The 19,947-nt window shown below is 42.3% G+C and overlaps 1 protein-coding gene across 1 annotated transcript; it reads left to right on the top strand.

Moving 5' to 3' along the window:
• Positions 1 to 3,012: 3,012 nt before the first annotated feature.
• Positions 3,013 to 19,747, top strand: NCAPG (non-SMC condensin I complex subunit G). The gene is made up of 21 exons (XM_009910446.2): positions 3,013 to 3,123; positions 3,672 to 3,878; positions 4,107 to 4,335; positions 5,062 to 5,207; positions 6,047 to 6,131; positions 6,779 to 6,971; positions 8,412 to 8,552; positions 8,802 to 8,942; positions 9,873 to 9,996; positions 11,084 to 11,173; positions 11,307 to 11,486; positions 11,717 to 11,827; positions 12,904 to 13,023; positions 13,749 to 13,985; positions 15,033 to 15,214; positions 16,329 to 16,503; positions 16,865 to 17,026; positions 17,232 to 17,403; positions 18,273 to 18,365; positions 18,780 to 18,855; positions 19,621 to 19,747. The coding sequence occupies exons 1-21, from the start codon at positions 3,013 to 3,015 to the stop codon at positions 19,745 to 19,747; spliced, it is 3,102 nt and encodes a 1,033-aa protein (XP_009908748.2).
• The last annotated feature ends 200 nt before the right edge of the window (positions 19,748 to 19,947 follow it).

Here is a 19,947-nt window from a genome sequence, read left to right as displayed (position 1 = left end):
ATTTTTTTCCCTCCCCTGCTCTTCAAATGGTTGAGCTTCCGCCAGGAAAGATGCCAGTGGCTGGATGCTTCAAATTCCCCGCAGGAGACGCTGAGCCAGCCACACAGGCAGCAGCACAGATGCTGCTGGGGATCTGTTAAGAAAGATCATCTGCAGATTAAATCATGTTGCCTTCTTGGACTGCCAGAGGATTGCTGAGGTCACCAGAGAAGATGGCACTGGCACCTTTCATAAACTCTCCTGGTCTGGCAATCCTCTCCAAGTCCAGATGGACCGATAAAGAAGTGATGAAAACCTTGTTCCATTTCTGCTGCTGTGCTGAGGCAATGGAGCAGTTCTTCCAGCTAAGAGGCACACTTGAGCACAGCTGAGTCTGGAGCCCTGTCCAGGACCTGGGCTGCCTGCCTTACCCAGAGACACTGGCCAGTGGCCCTCAGTCACACTAAAGGCATTGGGAAGAAGCCAGAAGAAAACCGACAGCTTTACAGACTTTGTTTGTTTCTTTGCTTGCTTTCCTTTCATGTGTGAGCTGTTCCTCTCTTCAGAAAAAACAGGCTTGTGTGTGGTTTGTGAAAAAAAACCAACAAACTAGAAAAAGCATGGGAAAAGGGCAGCAAAAAGGCAAACTATGAAGATAATGGGATCTTTAGAGAGGAATCCTCCAGTAAAGTGCTATGCAATAAGAAAATGGTTAGTGGATATGTTTCAACAAGTCTAGAAAAGGAAGGAGAAGGTGGCAAAGCAAGGTGAAGTCAGAGAGGTGGGAAAGAAGAAAAGGGAGAAAGAACAGGTAGGACAGAGCTGCTCAACACCCCTTTGATGTGTCACTACAGCCAGTACGGAATACCCCATCGAGAAAGCCCAATGCCTCCTCTCAGCTCACACTGGCTTGCTGCCTGCCAGAGGTGACGTGAGGCTGCTTCTTCCCCCTGCTCCACACAGCTAAGGCAGCTTTCCCACTCACTTCCTGGCAATGCCTTCTTTCCTTGGAAGGAAGCTTCCACTTTGCTAGAAGGGTTTGAAAAAGAGCTTCCTCAGGACTGTCAGAATAGGGAAGGGGCATTATCTAGGGCAAAAGGAAAAAGGGAAATCCTCAGTGAGCACAAAACGAGATAAAAGTGCTCTTAAGAATAAAAACTCCAAGAGGAAAAACATCAGAGCAGAAGAAGAATGCCTGCAGGCAGTGGGGAGAAAGAGTGGGAAGATGTAAGAGAATCGCTGGGAGAAAAGGAGGGACTCTAAATCTCCACAGGGGCAAAGAATCTTCACTCCAGGAGAGGAAATGGACTAAAACATGCAGTATAAAAGCCATGAAGGAAAATAAAGATGGTCACAGTTGCTGGGAAATTCTAAGCAGGAAAGCAAAGTTCAGCCCAGACAGAACATTAATAAGTAAAGGTAAGAGAGCCTTGCACTCAGGAATGACTACGTACAGGTCATTCATTCACTAGTATTCATGTCCAAGATGCTGCTGCCTGTCACTGAAACTTCTTCTATGACTAGGGCACAAGGCCATGCCATTGTCAGTTGTTTGGTATCTGGTAAGACATCTATTCACACTGAAGTGTAACCTCTAGAAAAAGTTAGCATTAGATTCTGCATTACTCCTGTACTTGTGCACACAGAATCTGATTCCTGCTGTCTCGGACAGAAGGAGATTAGGTCAGAGCCACACATTTTAAAAACGATTACAGAATACAAACGCCTCACCTTTAAAACCCAGGAATCTGTTTTAAACACACACAACTGTATGTGTCTGTACCATGCCAGGAACAGCCCCTGCCTCTGCCACATCTATAAATGATTTTTTAAATTATGTACTAAAACAGGTATTTTTTCTCCAGCTGCTGCCCTACATCCCCCCCACACAGCTCGTACCCCCCTCAACCCTGACACAATTGTGAAGCGAAAATCCTTCCATTCCTTTGTTGATGAACAGCTGCTTGCTCCAGAACACCCTGGGAAGACTCCGCTCTGTAGCAAGACTGACCCCTAGTGCTCGTTTGTCAGCTGGTTTGTTTTTCCCTTCCTGGAAATGCCTTCTTCAGGATAGCTTCCACCTTCCTGACCTGCTGTCAGCCGGTGTTTGTCACCCGGCCTCACCGAGTCTGTCACCGCTTGAGGGAATCGGGCATCTTGTTTTTCAAAGCCCAGATACATACAGACACCAAGTAAGTAATTCGTGCCTACTCTGCTTGCGTTTTGGAGTGCTGTTAACTCTCTCATTCATTTATATGCTCGCAATGCTTCCCCTCTGCCTTGTTTCCCATTCATCATCAGTCGCTAAGTAACCAGTCCGTCTCCAAAGGACTTCCACTGCCTTTAGACACAGGCGCCTCTTCCTTGGCTTCATACTCTGGGCGTGTTGGTGTCAGGCTCCCATTCACACAGCGCAAACCAGATCAGTTCCCACTTCCCCACAGGATCACGTCCAGAAAGGACTTTGGGAGAGTGGCTGAGGGCAGTGCTAGAGCCCGTCAGGCTCATTGAGCTACTTCACGCTAACACACGATTTCGAAATCGCCTCGCTCTTCCTCAGGCCCTGCAGGGCTAATGCCAAGAGCCGCTGATGCCACGAGCCGCGCCAAGAGGCGAAGGCTCACCCAGCCGGCCGCGACCCCGCACCGACAGCCGCCTCTCTTTCCCGCCTCAGCCCAAGATGGCTCCGCGCTGCCCCCCGCCCCGCGCGCTGCCCCCCGCCCCACGGCTGTGTCCCGCCCCTCCTCCGGCGCGCGGAGACGAGCGCGCACCCCGCGGCGTTTCTCGCGAGATCGACTGCAGTTCTGGCGCCGAGTTTGAAGCTGCGGCGGTTGCTGCGGAGGGACGGGCTTGGGTAGCGGCCCTGCGCCTGTGGGCCGGGAACCTCGGGCCGATTCCGCCCCGAGGAGCGGCCTCGCTGCCGTAGCGTGCTGTGGGGGACAGCTGCAGCTTCCCGCCTTCCCGGGGCGGCTTCGCTCTGAGGCACTCCGGAGCAGGAGAGTTGTTACGTGGCCGTCTCGTTTCTTTGCAGCCATGGAATCAAAAAACAAGTGCCTGCAAATCAAAGAGGCCTTTCAGCAGGCCCAGAAGCCTCACCAGAACCACGCGAAGCTTGTTGCGGGTTTGAAGGGCACCTACGATCAGGTAGGTGCTCCCGGGGCGTGCCGGCAGGGGCGGTGACCGGCCGAGCTGCGGGGCCCTAGCCGCGGCTCCGCTTCCTGCTCGGAGGCCAGGAGCCGCTTCAGCCTCGGCTTTCCCGGAGCAAGCATCGCGGCCGGCATACCTAAGAAGAACCTTGCAGCGTGGAAAAAAAAATTAAGCCCAACCACAACCCGTAGGCTAAACTGTCGTGCACATCATTACTACTGCAATGATGCTGTCGGAGCGTGTTTGGATAGCCGAGATCAGGCGTGACACAGGATAATAATGCGTGAGGGTGTCGATCGCCCTTTTGAAACCCGTTAGCAGGTAAATATAAAGTCCAGGATAGAGCCCAGCGGTCAAGATGCGTGTCCGTGACGGAGTTAAAGCAAAATACTCCGTGCAGAGTGCACGACAGCGGGTGTGCCCTAACTGCTGGCTTTAGCTCTTTCAAAATTTAAATGGAAGCTCTCAGCTATACAATTTATTTCCCTCGGTATTGCTTTAGAAAGATGAAACGAGTGGCTCTGTTGTGGTTTGTTCTTTTTTAGTTGGAAGACAAGGAAGATTTTCATGAAAAATTCATTCATTTCCTTAAGTATGCCATGATAATCTACAGGCGGGAACCAGCAGTGGAGCAAGTGATCGATTTTGTGGTTACATTTGTTACTTCATTTTATCAAACGGAGAAAGAGGATGCTGGTGAGGAGGCAGAAGATAATTCACTTCTGAACTATGTGTTTAACTTTCTGCTTCAGGTACAGTCATACTTATTAGATCTCTAACATAAATGCAAACTTGATGCAGTTGAGAAAACTCGCTGGTGCTTGAGATGATACCTGCAGACTAGAACTTTAAAAAGTTCTAGTTCATGTGCTGTATAGAATATTACTTTATTTCCATGTGCATGTTAATCACCTTGTGTTGAAAATGAGAAAGATGTGATTGTAAGAATACCTTTTTTCCGCCCCTGCCTCTTCCCAAAGTCTCACAAAGCCAACAGCCATGCCGTTCGGTTTAGAACATGTCAGCTTGTTAACAAGATTTTGGGAAGTATGCCAGAGAATGCCCAGATTGATGATGACTTATTTGATAAAATTAATGAAGCTATGATGATTAGACTTAAAGATAAATTTTCAAATGTGAGAATCCAAGCTGTCCTGGCCCTGTCAAGACTTCAGGATCCTAAGGATGCAAGCTGTCCTGTTGTTAACAGTAAGTAGTAGTGCTTTTCTCTTTTTAAGAGCATATGTTGATTTTCATTACTTTCAAATGGTTTTAGCTGGGTTTTTTTTTAAGCATTGAATAAACAAATCTTAAAGGGTATTCTTATCACAGTCTGTAAACTGTGGAGACCTTTGCCAGGGAAAGTTGTCGATGCAAGAGGTGTGTATGTTCTCTTGAAAGACAGATCTGCAGGGGGTAAATGACAGACAAATCATAGGAGGCTCAGGCTATTCTATGAACTGAATGGAGTTGAAGGACGATGAGAATAATGGTGTGTTGTGGTTGGGATGGGGATAAGATACCTGCTTGTTCTTAGCTCCAAGGACTCTCTTTTGTACTATGAATTGAATTGTAAAAAACCCAAACGCTTGGAATAGAGAACAGGAATAGAAAACCCAATTTTGTCTCCAATTGTGGCTGTTGGCCCCATGAGAGGCAAACTGGTTACTGACATTGACCTATCTATTTAGGGCTTTTTTGTTGTTGTTTTCCATCTAGTAAGTGACAAAGTGGTTCTTTAAAGGTGGAGCTAAAGTCCCAGTTTTTGGTGTTAACTGAAGATCCTACTTTGGATTGTGGATATTAATCTTGCAGTTGAATTTTTTTTGAGATCATAGCTCAGCTTGTAATTGCCATAAACTCTTGGGGCTGTGCCCGTAAATTGTTCCCTGAATTTGTACAAGCTATGCATGGACATGACTGTTTTTCTTTCAGTTTACACCACTTTACTTCAGAATGATTCCAACTCGGAAGTGAGGCGTGCAGTGCTGTCATGCATTGCTCCATCAGCAAGAACGCTGCCAACAATCATCGGCCGCACTGTGGATGTAAAGGAAGCTGTCAGGAAGCTGGCGTATGAGGTAAACTGGATCACTTCATTTCAAAGACTGCCTTAGGAAAAAGGCTTTACATCTTTGATTAAATGTCACAGGTTAAATACTAAGAATAGTGACATAATTTATTGTCACTTACCAGAATGCCGAGGGGCGGTGATTTAATACAATTTTCCAAGTTCAAATCCCTGAACTTGCCTGCAGAACTTGCTTGATAGGAAGCAACCGACTGTATACAGAACTTGAACTTCTACTGCCTGATCCTGAAGACCTGAGTTCTAAGTTAGGGTCAAAGCAATAATTAAGTTAAAAAAAAAAAACCAACAAACCAACAACAACAACAAAAACCACCACAACCCCCCCCGGCATATTTTTGGTATTCCAAACTGAGAGGCAGGAACTGTTACTTGTGTTTACATGTAAAGGTAAGGGCAGGATGGTATTCTACCATGTGTGTTTCTGCTGCAGCAAGATCTTAAACCAAAATGTTTGGGTTTTATTTCAGTTGAGTATCTGTGCTAGTGGAGTTTAAGAAAAGCACATTGCCATTTGATTGCAGATATGCATTGCTCTTTGAGCCTTTAAGAGAGACAATGGTTTTCACATCCAGGTGTTGCATTCTAACACAGCTTCCAAGCTACTGAGCTATTTGTCAACTTCATTCTTACTGTTTTACGTTTTCTTCCGTGCACAAGAACCTGCTTGTCAATGTATTGGTGCAATGCCTAATGGTCAAGGTGTTACAAGCTGTTGTTGATTTACAGATGGATAACACTAAGAGTTGAAAACCACAGACCGTGAAATCAAATTGTTTCCGTTTATGGAAATGTGGTTTTTATGTGTGTGGTGTTTTGTGGTTTTTTTAGGTTTTGGCAGAAAAAGTTCACATGAGAGCTCTGTCAATAGCACAGAGAGTAAAGTTGTTGCAACGAGGACTCAATGACAGATCTGGTAAGAGATCATACCTCGATACAAATGTTTAAGAGAGAATACTTTCTAATGTTTTGGGGGTGAACTATGGGGAAAGCTGTAATGGCAGAATAAGGAGCTCAAAAGGACTAAGGCACTAACAAATCCTGCTTGCCTCTTTACATTTCCAGTCCTCTTGGAGTGGACAAACCAGAAAAGGATTGGACTGTTCCAAAAAACTTGAAAACCAGTGAGCTCTGAAATAGCACCAAATGTTATTAAAATGGCAATTAAATTGTGATTGTAATTAAAAACAGAAGTAGAAAACTTAATTATTTTTGTGTATCTTTAAACATAATTTAGATATTTTTGTCGCTAGGGTAGCAAAGAATTGAAATGGCCAGTTGCTAAATGTCTGAAACAGAGCAAGTATGTTACAATGCTTCCCTAGAATATTTCCTTCCTCTGTAAGCATTCCTGGACTGTGGATGGGTTTGGGTTTGGGTTTGATCGAGCTGCTGTCTTTAGATATATGTAACTGTTGGGATTTTCTTTTGTTAAGGTAATGTCAAGGTCAACTCCAGTAATTTCTTTCCAAAAATCCTTCTAAAGAACAATTACTTGTGAAAGTATATTTAAAATTTGGTAGTTTTTTGACTCTTAAAATATTTAAATTCCTGTATTATTAGGTGCTGTTCAGGAGGTAGTGAAAAAGAAACTGCTTCAAGCCTGGTTACAATTTACTGAAGGGGATGTTTTGGAATTGCTTCATCGACTGGATGTGGAAAACTGCCCAGAAGTGGGTACCCCACTGCTAAATGCTGTGTTCTCATTATCTCCACTTCATGAACTTGTTCAGAACTGCAAAAATCTTGACAACAGGTATACAGCTAAACTTTCATTTCCAAAGGATGAATATTTTGTATAAAAATATTAAAGATGATCTACAAACAGGGAACAGAGCCCGGTACTCTGATGTGAGCTGTGATGTCTCCCTTGTCACTCACTAAAAAGTGATTTATAAAAAACATACTCTTTTTTTGGGGGGGGAAATATCATATGAAGTGTCTTGCATCCCAGTAGTAGCTTATGACAGATGTTTTGAAATCGGTAGATGCTACACGGACTGCACTTCAAAGCTGGAGATGTGAGCCTGCATCAGTAATAGTGAAGTAACTTTCTTACAGCCTCTGGAAATGTGCAAATATCTTAAGAGGTTCAAAGGGAAAGAATAGGTAGTTATGGACTTGTCAGTCTGACTTGGATTCTGCACCAAATGAGACTTCCATTCTGGAAGATTGGGATAACAGAATTTTTGGGGCAGCAGATCTGTTAGACCGATGACAGTTTGAAAAGTGAGTGAAATATTCAGCTTGTAATGATGTTTTTTGAGTTATGGAAAATAGTAGGCCTGTTCTTATGGGCTGTTTCTGATTCCAGCAAGAGTGGTGCAGTATCAGTATGAGGAATGCTTAGATTTTTGAAGACAGTGAATTCTGTTTCTTAAGTTTATTTTACATAAAGCCTTGTCAGACTGATGGGAAGCTACCAGATGATCAGTTTTTATCTACATGTTGCTGGGATCTTCTCCTTTCTGTTTTTTTCGTATGTGTGAGGGACCTGAAAGAAAACCAAAATTGTTGTTAATTTGCAAATAAAATAGCATTCAAGGAAGCGAAAAATACTTCTGAGAGTGATGTCTTTTCTGATTTGTGGTAGAATTACTGTGCAACTTAATGTTCTGTTTCTTAGAGGTTACATGCCGTGGTTAACATGGAAAGGACTACTATGGATAAAAGGGGTCCTGTGACTAGGAAATGGAGGGTGATCTTCCAGAGATGCTGAAAGCAGTTCTATTGCTTGTTGCACTTGACATGCTTGAGTCCTAGTCACCTATTTTGTGAGAAGGGCCTGTATTAAGAACAGACAAAACAGTTCTTAAACAGAATCTGAAAAATAATTTCATGTGGTTGTTGCATTTCTGCAAATTAATGGAGTTTAGCTCTCCAGATTTGCACAGTGATAACAATATTGTGAAGTGCCTGGGTGGTTGCTCTAGGAGGTCTGAATGACTGGAAAGAGTTTTTCTGCCAACTGATACAAACAGCCTTGGTTTAAAATACTGAGAAATGCTATGTGAGAGGCTCAGGAAGCTCCCATGTCCTCACTTATGAAGTCAATTTTGACAGTCTTCAAGTACTTTTCTAGGATATACATTTAGTAGGCTTTTATGCTCATTTTAGGAAATTACACCTATCTGTGCATTTGTTGCCTTTGACTCTGTTTTACTTAACAATTGCTGTTTTATTTATTGTTGTTTAGGAAGTTAATTCCATTGGAAGATTTAACAGTTGAGAATGTGTTCCATTGGAAATGCCTTTGTCAGTATCTAAAATCAAAGGATGAAGACTTACTGGAACAGGTGTTGCCAGAACCACTTATATATGCAGATTATTTATTAAGGTACACTGCATTTGAAAACTAAACATCACTGATACTGATTAGTCTATTTTTTTTTAAAGTACAGAATATTTCTTTTATTCAACTATTCAGATTTCCTCCAAAGCCAAAGTTGTGCTTGAACAATATTGTGGATTTTATTGTTTTTCTTGGTGGGATTTTGTTTTTGTTTGGTGGATGGTTTTGTTGTTTGTTTGGTTTTGTTTGGGTTATGGTTTTGTTTGTGAGTTTATCTGTTCTATTTGGATTCAGTTACCTTCAAAACATGCCAGTTCTTACTGAAGAACAAAAAGAAGACTTCAATTGTTTTGAAGACCTGATGACAAAAGAATTTATTGGCCAGCAACTGATTCTTATCATAGATTGCATGGATACCACAGAAGAGGGAGGAAGGTAAACTTCAGTATAAAAGCTGTGTTATTAAGCTTACAGCAGTCATAGCCTGTGTACAGACAGAGAGTCTCTGCTGGGAGAATAAGCCTGGTCAAACAGACAAAATACAAAATAAAGCTGGCTGGAAAAGGCAGAGTGTCTCTAATGGAAATGTGTGCCTACTACTGTCTGCTGGCTTGTATGGAAAAGGGAGATTGTTGCAGATACAACATTTGTTGTGGAGAACAAAAATCAGCTGTTTTCATAATGTATTATTGAGATTAGGAAGTCACAAGGCTGTTCCTTTGGAACATAATATAAAAAGTGAAATGGAGGTGAATGGATTACTTTTCAGCACTTGTACTAAGTACTCTGTGTGCTTATGTTTTCAAGCCCATTCTGCTAAGGCCTAAGAGCTGAATTGGACTGTGTTAAATGAGTCATTCCTATCATTTGGGCAGCCTTTTGATTTGATGTAGTACGAGTAAATTTGGAAGTGCATGCCATCACAGGCATTTTATGAAAAATTGCAGTTCTCATGGTACCAACCCAGCAATAATTTCAGTCTCTGTGGAATGCATTGTGTGTGCCAGACTGGGGGGATAGTTTAACTCAAAAGGGTTTTTCACTTTCCATCCAGGCAATTTCTGGGAAGGCATTCTGTAGTATTGATACTCTGACTGTTTTCTGCTGGTAGGAACTTTCACTGGACAGCAGTGACACCTGATTAAAAAGTCCAGCATTTTCTAACCAAGAGAAATCATCAACCATTGCTAAGTTAAAAAAACAATGTGTTCAGCAGTTAATGTAGCTATAATTTCCCTTGTAATATATTGTGAACTCTTCATCACACTCACTCAAATTGGGTAAAATATTACCTCTGATGTTTTCCATTTTCCTGAGTAAGCAAACAGATTGTTACTTAACTCTTATTTCTTCTTTGGAATACAGACAGCATCTGGTGGATACTTTACAAAAGGCTCTCATTCTACCTGCAACTTCAACAGCCCTGATATCTCTGCTTGTGGAGAGATTACTCAGGATCATTACAGGTGATGACAGAAGGATTCAAATTGTAAGTAATTCTATAAGCTCTTTTTTTTTTAGGTTCAACCTTCATATATCAAACATCTTTTATGAAGCCTTGTATCAGAGGAGTTAAAATGTAATTACTTAGGAAGAGTATTTATGTCCATGCCTTGTCCTCCCCCCACATCCCCACCCCTTTGTCTGTTTGTTTGGGGACTTTTTATTTAAGCATCAGTCTTTAAATTCAACTCCTAGAAACAGACCCTTAGTCTGGTTCAAATCTGTCAAATGAATGCTGGCTGTAAGGACAGAGACCACTTCTGTAAAACTGCAGTCCAGTGGGTAAAGCCCAAGATAAAGGTTTGTTACGTGATTGTGATGGAGGAGCTATGGTGATCTTGGTCTTGTAGTACAACAGTCATGGTAAATGTGTGCATTTCTAGTCTAGTAAATGCACTGATTGAGTACATTCCCTTGATTTGGTACAGCTTGAGGGGAAGTTGAACAGGGATGGTCTGATGCAGGACTAATCAAACTAAGAACATCCCATATAATTGAGGCTTTAGTTTTCCTCATGTTTCATCTCAGTTTTTATTAACACAGTGGGTCTGACTTTAAAGAAAACCCCTAACCAACTGAAAAACCTCTCTGCCTAGTTCTGCTTCTAGTTCTGTGCATTAAATTAAGCTTAAATTCAATTGCTTACATGGCTTCTGATACTACCCATGGTGGCCTATAGAACTTTAAATGATAATATTCTTGTATTTTGAAGTCAAAAGGGATGTAAAACCTTACTCTCTTTATCAGTAACTTTCAAAAGTGTGTGTTCAGATCTGAAGGAGGTGGGGCCTTGTGCACTGTTGGCATAGAATCTGTGTCACTTACTCATGGCTATACAGCCTGCTGTTTTCCTGCTCACCCAGCTGAATGGTAGGGAACACCAGGCTTCCATGGACAGGCCACGTATTGTCCAAGTCAGGATCTCTTTGCAGTGAATTCGTCGTTAAGGGAAGCTGCAGAGATGTTCAATACTTTTTTCAGAAAGATGGTGTTTTAAACTGTAAGAGTTAAATGCTTAGGATCTGACATCTGAGCTGACATTAATGGCACTAGCATACTGTCTGTCACAACAGACTGCAGAAATTATCTCAGAAGTTCATGAGCCAGTGCTGACAGTCGCGCAGCCTGTTGATGCCGCTGAAGCAAGGAAGCAGGAGATTAAGGTAAGCATCTTTAACAAGAACAAATATTTTTAAAGCATATCTGTCTAGTGAGGGTTTTATATAGTAGTGTATTATTGGCTAGCTTCAGCAGTGAAGGTTAAGGCACTGTATTGCTTTTCATTTTGTATTTCAGTTGGCTGAAATAAAAGTGAAACTTTTTGAAGCAAAAGCAGCTTTGGAAGAATGCGTTGCTTTGCAGGATTTCAATAAAGCATCAGTATTGAAAGAGGAAATAACTGAGTTGGAACGCAGGAAAAATGATCTGATCAAAGAAGCAGAACAACCTGAAATCAAAGAAATCCATGTGGAGAAGGTCTCTTCCCCTTCCTGTATTCCCCAGTGCTGGTTCTGTTGTGATGTTTATTCATAGTTTTGAAGAAAGTGCAGTTTGACCTTGTATCATCTAAATGTTTAAAACTGAAAATGAACATCTATGGTATTAGTATTCTCCTTCTGGACATTTAGAAGCTGATGCCCTTCCCTGCCAAAAAATGTCATAATGTGTTTTGTTGTTTTCTTTTCTTTCCCCTGGCCCACTCCAAGAACGATCCTGAAACACTGTTGAAGTGTCTGACAATATGTTATGAGCTTCTGAAGATCATGTCTCTTTCCAAAGGAATTGATCCAACCATTAAAGAAATGGTTGACTCTCTGGTATGTAGGAATAAATACTGTTCATATAATACAAATGGATACATCATAGCTGGCCTATAGGTGCTGGCAGGACTGCTTGTGATGATTTCACAATCACTTCATTCTATCTGTAGTGCTGTGTATGGTTCTTTTAAGCCTTCTCAGAACATAGTGTCTTGGAGGTGCAGTCAAGATAGGCTGTTCTGAGTTCTTGTGCCAGAGAGATACTAATCTAAAGCAGGAATAGAGTCAGTATCTGACTGATGTATGACAGTGTTGGACATTGCTGAGTTATACTGTGCCAAGTGTGCTGCTTAGGTATCTGCTTACTGCCCTTGATGGTACTTGAATTACTTGGATTTTCTATCAGCCAAAGCAGTGGAACCACACCTGATTTATTCCAGATGCACACAAGTATTCTCAGAAACCCTAGGTACTGTTGATGTGTTCCCCAGAAGTCTCTTATTTTTCATTAAGGTTTTCTTCAATTTCACATTTGTGGTTTATTCCAAGTTTCTTTCTCCAAGATCCTGCTCTTGTATTGTTCCTGCTGGATTTTCACACGTTACATGATTTGGGGTATTTTACTTGATGTTTAGACTCGAACTCTTCAGTAAATGCGAAACTACAAGCAGGTACTGTTGTAGCAGTCATCCTGTGGGCAGTCTGGCTTTTCTTGCCTATGGATTCATCCCACCATCTTGTCAAAACTGTTCCAAGGGCCTGGGTTTTGTTTGTCCACAAGAAAGACAGAACCTTTTACCAAGGAATGTGCAGGCATTTGTAGTGTGGCACTTCTTAAAACTGCACAAGTGATCAACTGAGTTTTGTTTGAAACCAAACAGTTCTTGAAAGGAAGCACAAAGCAAAAGACATGCTTTTTTCTTGTCTGCTGTTATTTTACTGCTGATTTCAAACAGCATACTCAGTCTGCTTCTCCTTTTATCTAGACAAGCACAACATAATAGTTACCACTCTCCAGGCCTGTACCCAAGTGTGTTATTTTTTCATTTCAGGATAAGCACTGCTTTTAGTAGTCAGTTTTTTCTGTTAAATTTATGTATTTCAATTACAAAGTCTAATATTGCTGCTTCCAGATACTTCCTGCCATAACCAGTGTCCACCCAGCTGTGAGAAATATGGCAGTTCTGTGTCTGGGTTGCTGTGCCCTTCAGAACAAAGAATTTGCCCGGAAACAGCTCGGGCTGCTGTTACAGGTGAGATGTCTGATGGGAAATGGAGCCACGGTCTCTGTGACTGAGACAGTGAAACTGCTCATGTATTTAGAAGCTGCTGTTCTTGGTAACTGCATGTAGAATATTGAGAGTTACATATAGTATTTGAGAACCAGTGGTTCCAGATTTCGGAAAGAGCTGAATATGGGGAGTGTGGTTTCAAGTGTTTTTTTCTGGTGTCTAGTATTATCCAAGCATATATGGTACCTGGGCAGCAGCATGCCTTTCCTCTGTAAGGTCTCATATGCAACTCTGATGTTACTCGCTTGCTCCCTCTTGTCTCTTTACATACTATTTGTTTTAATTCAGCTGCACAAATGTCAGAGCAGGGTTTATCTTGTGTATTTTTTCTGTAGTGTCTAACACTGGAGCTACTATAGGCAAATAGACTTTCTGTTTGTCCAGTGCCTCTTTAGAAGTTAAACAACAAAATTGCATCTCATCTGCATGCTCACTCCATGAGTGAAATGTAATTGATTTTATGTAATGAAAATTGCATAGATGACTTGAGAAATTATTTGTCAGACTGTGTTACAAGTTCAGGTTTTAAACTTGTATCCCATCCCCCTAAAGTCTGAAATTTGTCCCAGGTATTATGAAAAGTTTCCCAAATTTAACAATCTTACTAAAGCAAAAAAATCTTCCCTTAGTGTTAACACTTGTGGTCTACTGTAATGTGATGTATGTGTTTTTCTTATTAAACCTAGGTTTTACAGGTAGATAACATGCAGGTAAAGCTCAGTGCTCTAAAGGCAATCTTTGATCAACTACTACTGTTTGGGATTGAGCCATTTAAAACCAGAAGAGGCAGTTACTCTGAAAGTGAAGATATACTTCTTGGAACTGAAAATTCTAAGGAAGAAAGTGAAAAAAAAGAGGAAGAAGAAAACACTGCTACAGTAAACAGCCTCCTGCAGCTTCTTTCTACTTTCTTAGACAGTGAAGTAAGAAATACTATAGAATTTGCCTTAAAAATTACTTGTGCAGAAGGCATCCTATTAGGCTGCATGTGAATGTTCCATGAGGTGCAATTGAAATGAATGGTCTACTGTTAAAATAGTTGTCCTAGAAAATCACCACAGCATCCTGAGCTTTGAATTTTTGACCACAACAACCCCATGCAGAGCTACAGGCTGGGGTCAGAGTGGCTGGAGAGCAGTCAGGCTGAGAGGGACCTGGGGGTGCTGGTTGACGGTAGACTGAACATGAGCCTGCAGTGTGCCCAGGCAGCTAAGAGGGCCAATGGCATCCTGGCCTGTATCAGGAACAGTGTGGCCAGCAGGAGCAGGGAGGTCATTCTGCCCCTGTACACTGCACTGGTTAGGCCGCACCTCGAGTACTGTGTCCAGTTCTGGGCCCCTCAGTTGAGGAAGGAGGTTGACTTGCTGGAACGAGTCCAGAGAAGAGCAACAAAGTTGGTGAGGGGTTTGGAACACAGCCCTGTGAGGAGAGGCTGAGGGAGCTGGGGTTGCTTAGCCTGGAGAAGAGGAGACTGAGGGGTGACCTTATTACTCTCTACAACTACCTGAAGGGAGGTTGTAGACAGGTGGATGTTGGTCTCTTCTCCCAGGCAGCCAGTACCAGAACAAGAGGACACAGTCTCAGGCTGCACCAGGGGAGGTTCAGGCTGGATGTTAGAAAAAAGTTCTATACAGAGAGAGTGATTGCACATTGGAATGGGCTGCCTGGGGAGGTGGTGGAGTCACCGTCACTGGAGGTTTTCAGGAGGAGACTTGATGGGGTGCTTGGTGCCGTGGGTTAGTTGTTTGGGTGGTGTTGGATTGGCTGATGGGTTGGACGCGGTGATCTTGAAGGTCTCTTCCAACCTGGTTTATTCTATGTATGTAAAAACTTGGATCTAGGAGAATTCTGCGCAGGTGCAAGTATGTCAGTGTAGAGTTGATTGGCAAAACAGCATGGAGGCTACTGTTAAAAAATGCTAGCCAAAACTCCTCTTTGGTGTGTTGTGACTGATGGATTTTTTTCTTCAGTTTTCAGAACTCAGGACAGTAGCTGCAGAAGGCATAGCCAAACTGATGTTCTCTGGGAGGCTGGTTAGTGCCAAGCTGCTTTCTCGTCTGGTGTTGTTGTGGTACAGTCCCATGACTGAAGAGGATGCTCGGCTTAGAAACTGCCTAGGAGTGTTCTTCCCTTTATTTGCTTATGCAACTAGGTATGGCTGTTGAAAACTATCATGTGAAAATAGACATTGGTGTAGCAGCTTCAGGAACCTCGTTTGATCTTGCACAAGTAGAAATGGCAATGCACATCAGACCTAAATGTCCAGTTCAACCTTCTGTCTATTGCTTTTGAGCATGCATATCTCAACCTATGACTCTTCAGAGGACTTTTCATAAATTCCCTTTTATCCCTATGGCCTTCCTCATTTTCCCCCCCTTTCCTATGCCTATAATTGCAGCTGCTCCTCAAAATATTGAAGAAAAGATTAATTAAAAAATATGTGCTTTACTTATTTATGCTGTTGAGTACTACAGGTAGACTTTGAAGTGGCTAAAAAGTAGCTAGCAGGAATGCTTCAAAGGAAAATACTGGGTGCCCAGCAGATATCAAAGCAGCAGGCTAGCTGGTTGTGGTTTTGTTTTGGTTCTATTTTGTTAACCAAAGAGTACTCCAGTCTGAATTCACAGCAAGTTCAAACATCTCCTGTTTGTTTTCATAGTGCACAAAGGAGGTCAAGAGCTTATGTAAGGGGGTAGACTCAAAAAAATCTTGAACTTTTCAGTTGCTGCTGGTTTTAGCCAGTCTGAAGCAGCTGACTTTTTATCTGCTTCTTAAATACAGTTATAAATGATTTTCTGAGAAAAGAAAACACAAGTATTTCTCAAAAATCTTGCTAATCACTGCCTTTTCTGCCACGCTTCCTTCCTTTCTTACACAATGAACAGTACCCCCGAAGGAAGATGCCACCAGGAAGGAGGAGTGAGCAGCAGACAGATAAATCTAAACAAGAGACTTAGAGAAATGAATTTTCTGAATATTGCTGTACAGATCAGTTAGGTTTTCAGTATTAAGGATGAACTTTCAAATTGTTACTTAAAAATTGCTTGCAATGTCATGTGCTAATACTTAAAAAGTTGGTTCAGTGAAGCAGTTTCATATCTTGATCCTGCTGGCTGTCTCTGCCGGGGCTGGCCGCTTGCACTTGGCTGAGACTGGTACACTCTGACAGGTCTGTGAACTTCCATCACTGAGGAGCAAACTGAATCGAGGCAGTAAGGTCTAATTTTGTCTCCTTGTGCTACCAATGTTTGACTCAATTGAAACAGGTCTAACCAGGAATGCTTTGAAGAAGCTTATCTTCCAACTCTGCAAACACTGTTAAATGCTCCTGCAACTTCACCTTTGGCTGAGATAGATATCAGTAATGTTTCTGAACTGCTAGTGGACCTGACCAGACCAAGTGGACTGAAACCTCAGGCTGAAAAGTCGCAGGACTATCAGGTACAGTGTGTTAAACTGGGGAAAATTGTGTCTGGAGATTAAGGACCGTTCCTCTTCACACAGTACTGGCACTCTGGGCCCCTCTGAGACCCATTCCTAGTCTCAGAAGCTGGATTAAATGAAATCTTTTATCTTGACCTCCCTGTCTCTGCAATTTCCCCCGCCTCACAATTGAAAAGTGCTAGTAGGAACTTGCACCGTGGCCAATGGCCTGCTTTGGGCGTTTCAGAGATCAGTTTGTGTATGTACACAAAATTCTGCATGTTAGGAACATGTACAGCTAGTCATTAGCTGCTCAAATCGGCCCTTTGTTAAACAGTTTGCTGTGGACCCTCTGGTGCCTGCTTTCTTGTCTTTGCAGGAGTTGACAGTGCATGACAGTTTAGCAATGAAAATCTGCAATGCAATCTTGACGGACCCAACCGCGCCAGACGTTCGTATCTACGCGAAAGCTTTAAACTCCCTGGAGCTCAGCAGCTCTTCCACAGAGAGTCTGCTGGTTCTGCTCAATGAGATACTAGAGGTACTACATAAACAACGTGGTTCTTTTGGGGCCTCAGTTCCTGGAGCTGCAGAGGGCTTCTCCTTTCAGCTTGATTTACCTTCACATCACACATTGTATCCTTTGTGCAGTACATTTAACTGATGCTATTAGGGCATAAATTTAATCTGTTCAAGAAAAAAATGTAAAATTGAGTAGCATTTAACATGAAATATCTCTTCTCCAGAAAGTGAAGGATAAACTCTGTCAAAGAGCTATTGAGAAGATGAAGATGAACTTGACCAAAGGTCCTAATGTGGGCAAAGAGCACTCTGAGAGGACTGAGGAGCCAGGCCTCTCTGGAAGAACGCAGGAACCTAACATCACGTTATCTGAAAACGCTCTTCAGAACGAAGGAGGTAATTCAGGAGAGGTGTTGGTCTATCTTCTCTTCTGAGTCTCCATATTATTCTAGTATAACTTGTGCTCCATCTTCAAGCTGCAAAGCAGAGCTTAAAACTCTCTGTTAACAAAGACAGGATTAAAATGGACTTTCTCAGCTCTCTGGCACGCTCATGTCTGCTGAATACTAGTGCCAACTTATCTTTAGACTGTGACTCCATAACCTGGAGCAGGAAACAAGTACTTTGCCATGCCTGTGCTCGTGCAGAGTGTATTATAGTAGTATATAGCTGATCTCTTCAGTGTTGACACCAATGTCTCCTTGCTGTGAGCTCATATTTTGGAGACAGATTTGGTTTTATTGCTATTTAAGAGCTTGAAATAGAAGTAGCTGGAAGACTTTCCACCACCTGCACAGCTCATGCAGCTGCATGTGCCTTGCATGGGTGGCACAGAAAGCCTGCCCAATTGGGTAAAACATTTGTAGGTTCACTTACAGCAGTAAAGCAAAGATATTGATCTGCAACTGTTTTGAGCAGTTCATATTTTCTTTTAACCTATCTTTGAATTATTTGTTCATATTTTCTAGTGTATTATTTTAAGGCTTTAAACCAAACTGGACTGCAGCCCCACCTGCTTGACTTGCAGCACAATGGAAGGGGCTAAACCATTGGCAGAGAGAGCTTACATGTGATCAGCCTGTGTTGAGGCAGGGTTATAGCTGCGTGACATTTTAAGCTTTCATTTGGCCTTATCTAATTTCGAGTTTAAGGAAAAAGTGATGTTAAAATTGTGTGGCTTCCTTACACAGCAGCCAAAATTTAAAAAGCTGGTACTGAAGCAGCTGATTATCTATGAGTTTTGCATGTGCTATTTTCTTTAACAGACAACAGTGAAAATGCTCCTCGTACTCCAGTAAATGAAGCTAAGAGTAAAGCAACTGCAGTATCAAAATCCACCAGAAATAAAACTGGCAAAGGTATTCACTAGCTTTTTTTCTGGCTACAATACCAGTTGTTTCTAATAAGATAACTTCATACTAACTCTTTGTGAGCTTATGGGTACAAAACCCACTCGGTCTTCAAACTCAGTTGTGGTTTTACAGATGTTATTTGTTAAGAGATACAAATAGTCTGTTCTGTGGCAGGTTTTGGCCGCTCCAAGCACAGCTTTAAAAAGCAAAACCTGCTACAGGATTTCAAGATAATTTGGCTGCAGTCATTCCCAGTAACCTAAAATGTTCCTGGGAGAGCCTGGACATCGTGGGCTTTTGGTTGTTGGGGTTTGTTTTGTCATCACATTCTCTGTGTGGTTGCCCTGAAGAAAGATACAGAACTAGTTTAAGAAAAGATGATGATGTCATGATATGGAAGAGACTTTTGCTTGTGCTTAGGACCACGGAGAGGAACAGAAGCCAAGTCTGTGAGCAGAAGGAAAACTGGCACCTCTGCAAAATGCAGTGGGGATAGGTAAGCCCCTCTCCACCACTGAGCCCTGCAGACCTGTTCTAGCAAGGGAATCTAATGCAAATGGTTTTCTTTCCCCAAACCTGCATCTTTATCCTTGATCCCTAATGGGCAGATAGAAGAAAAGATTGAGCTGGCAGAACTCGGTTCCAGTGTTTATTGCCGTTGCTGAGAGCCTGTCGTTCTTCTTTGTTTTTTCACATATCATTCTGTGTGCAGAATTGACAGGTTCTAGCCAACAAAACTCAAGATTTTTGGCTTACGTTGTTATTCCTCTTCCAGTCACTTTTCCACCTTTTTAAGTAACTCTTCTGTAGAGGAATCCTTTTATTTTTTTAAATTAAAATTCTTTTCCCCCTCAGTTTTGTTATTTTTCAACTTGAGCTTCTAGAAATGAAGTGAATGTACACCAAGCATTCCTTTCTTGATGGGCCTGTGGGATGTGAACATGAAACCAGTGTGACATTTTCAGCTCTGATCACTTTCTGAAGCAAGTCACCCACAGGCTGCAGGGTGGCTGTTTGCCTTTGCTGTGTGTCTACTTCCATCCCCCCTCATCTTCCTGGAGTTTTGCTTGTCCTGCTACTGCCAGCACTTGGTTATCCTTACTGACACTGCTCTGTCACTTGGAAAGTGCTAATATGTTCTCCAAAAAAAGTTTATACTTTGGAAGGAGTACTTTGCTCTCAAAGCCCACATTTCAAGTTTGTCAATATCAAAAGTGGGTTTGCTTAGTCCTCTTGGCCTGACTTTCATTTTACATTGCAGCGCTGATGAAATGCCAGCGTCGGTGCCAGCGGCAAGCTCCAGGCCTTCACGGCGAGCAAAAACAATAGCACTGGAGAAGACAAGGCTGAATCTTTCCAAACTTCTGAACAGCGAAGCCGATGAATGAAGACAACAGTGTCCTTTGCTAATAATGCTGGTAGCCAATGAGGGACTTGAAAGACTCGAGATGTGTTTTGTTCTTAGCCATATTTAACTCTTTTTCTCTTCTGGTCATTTCTCATACTAGCTTTTTCTGGGACCTTTATAATGCTTTAAGATGAGAGGCTTCTAATGATTTCCTCAGTAGGAAGTCCTTCCCGCATGAAA

This window comes from Dryobates pubescens, chromosome 23 (genome assembly GCF_014839835.1).
Source record: "Dryobates pubescens isolate bDryPub1 chromosome 23, bDryPub1.pri, whole genome shotgun sequence".
Classification (NCBI taxonomy): domain Eukaryota; kingdom Metazoa; phylum Chordata; class Aves; order Piciformes; family Picidae; genus Dryobates; species Dryobates pubescens.
Note: the sequence above shows the minus strand (reverse complement) of the source record. Positions and strands in the feature narration are given on the sequence as shown.

What these genes read in the sequence shown, in the direction of transcription:
- NCAPG (XM_009910446.2), top strand. Translation starts at nt 3,013, where the DNA reads ATGGAATCAAAAAACAAGTGCCTGCAAATCAAAGAGGCCTTTCAGCAG. An exon ending in CTACTTTCTTAGACAGTGAA is followed by an intron (nt 13,986 to 15,032) that starts GTAAGAAATACT and finishes TTTTTTCTTCAG; the next exon opens with TTTTCAGAACTCAGGACAGT. An exon ending in AAAAGTCGCAGGACTATCAG is followed by an intron (nt 16,504 to 16,864) that starts GTACAGTGTGTT and finishes TTGTCTTTGCAG; the next exon opens with GAGTTGACAGTGCATGACAG.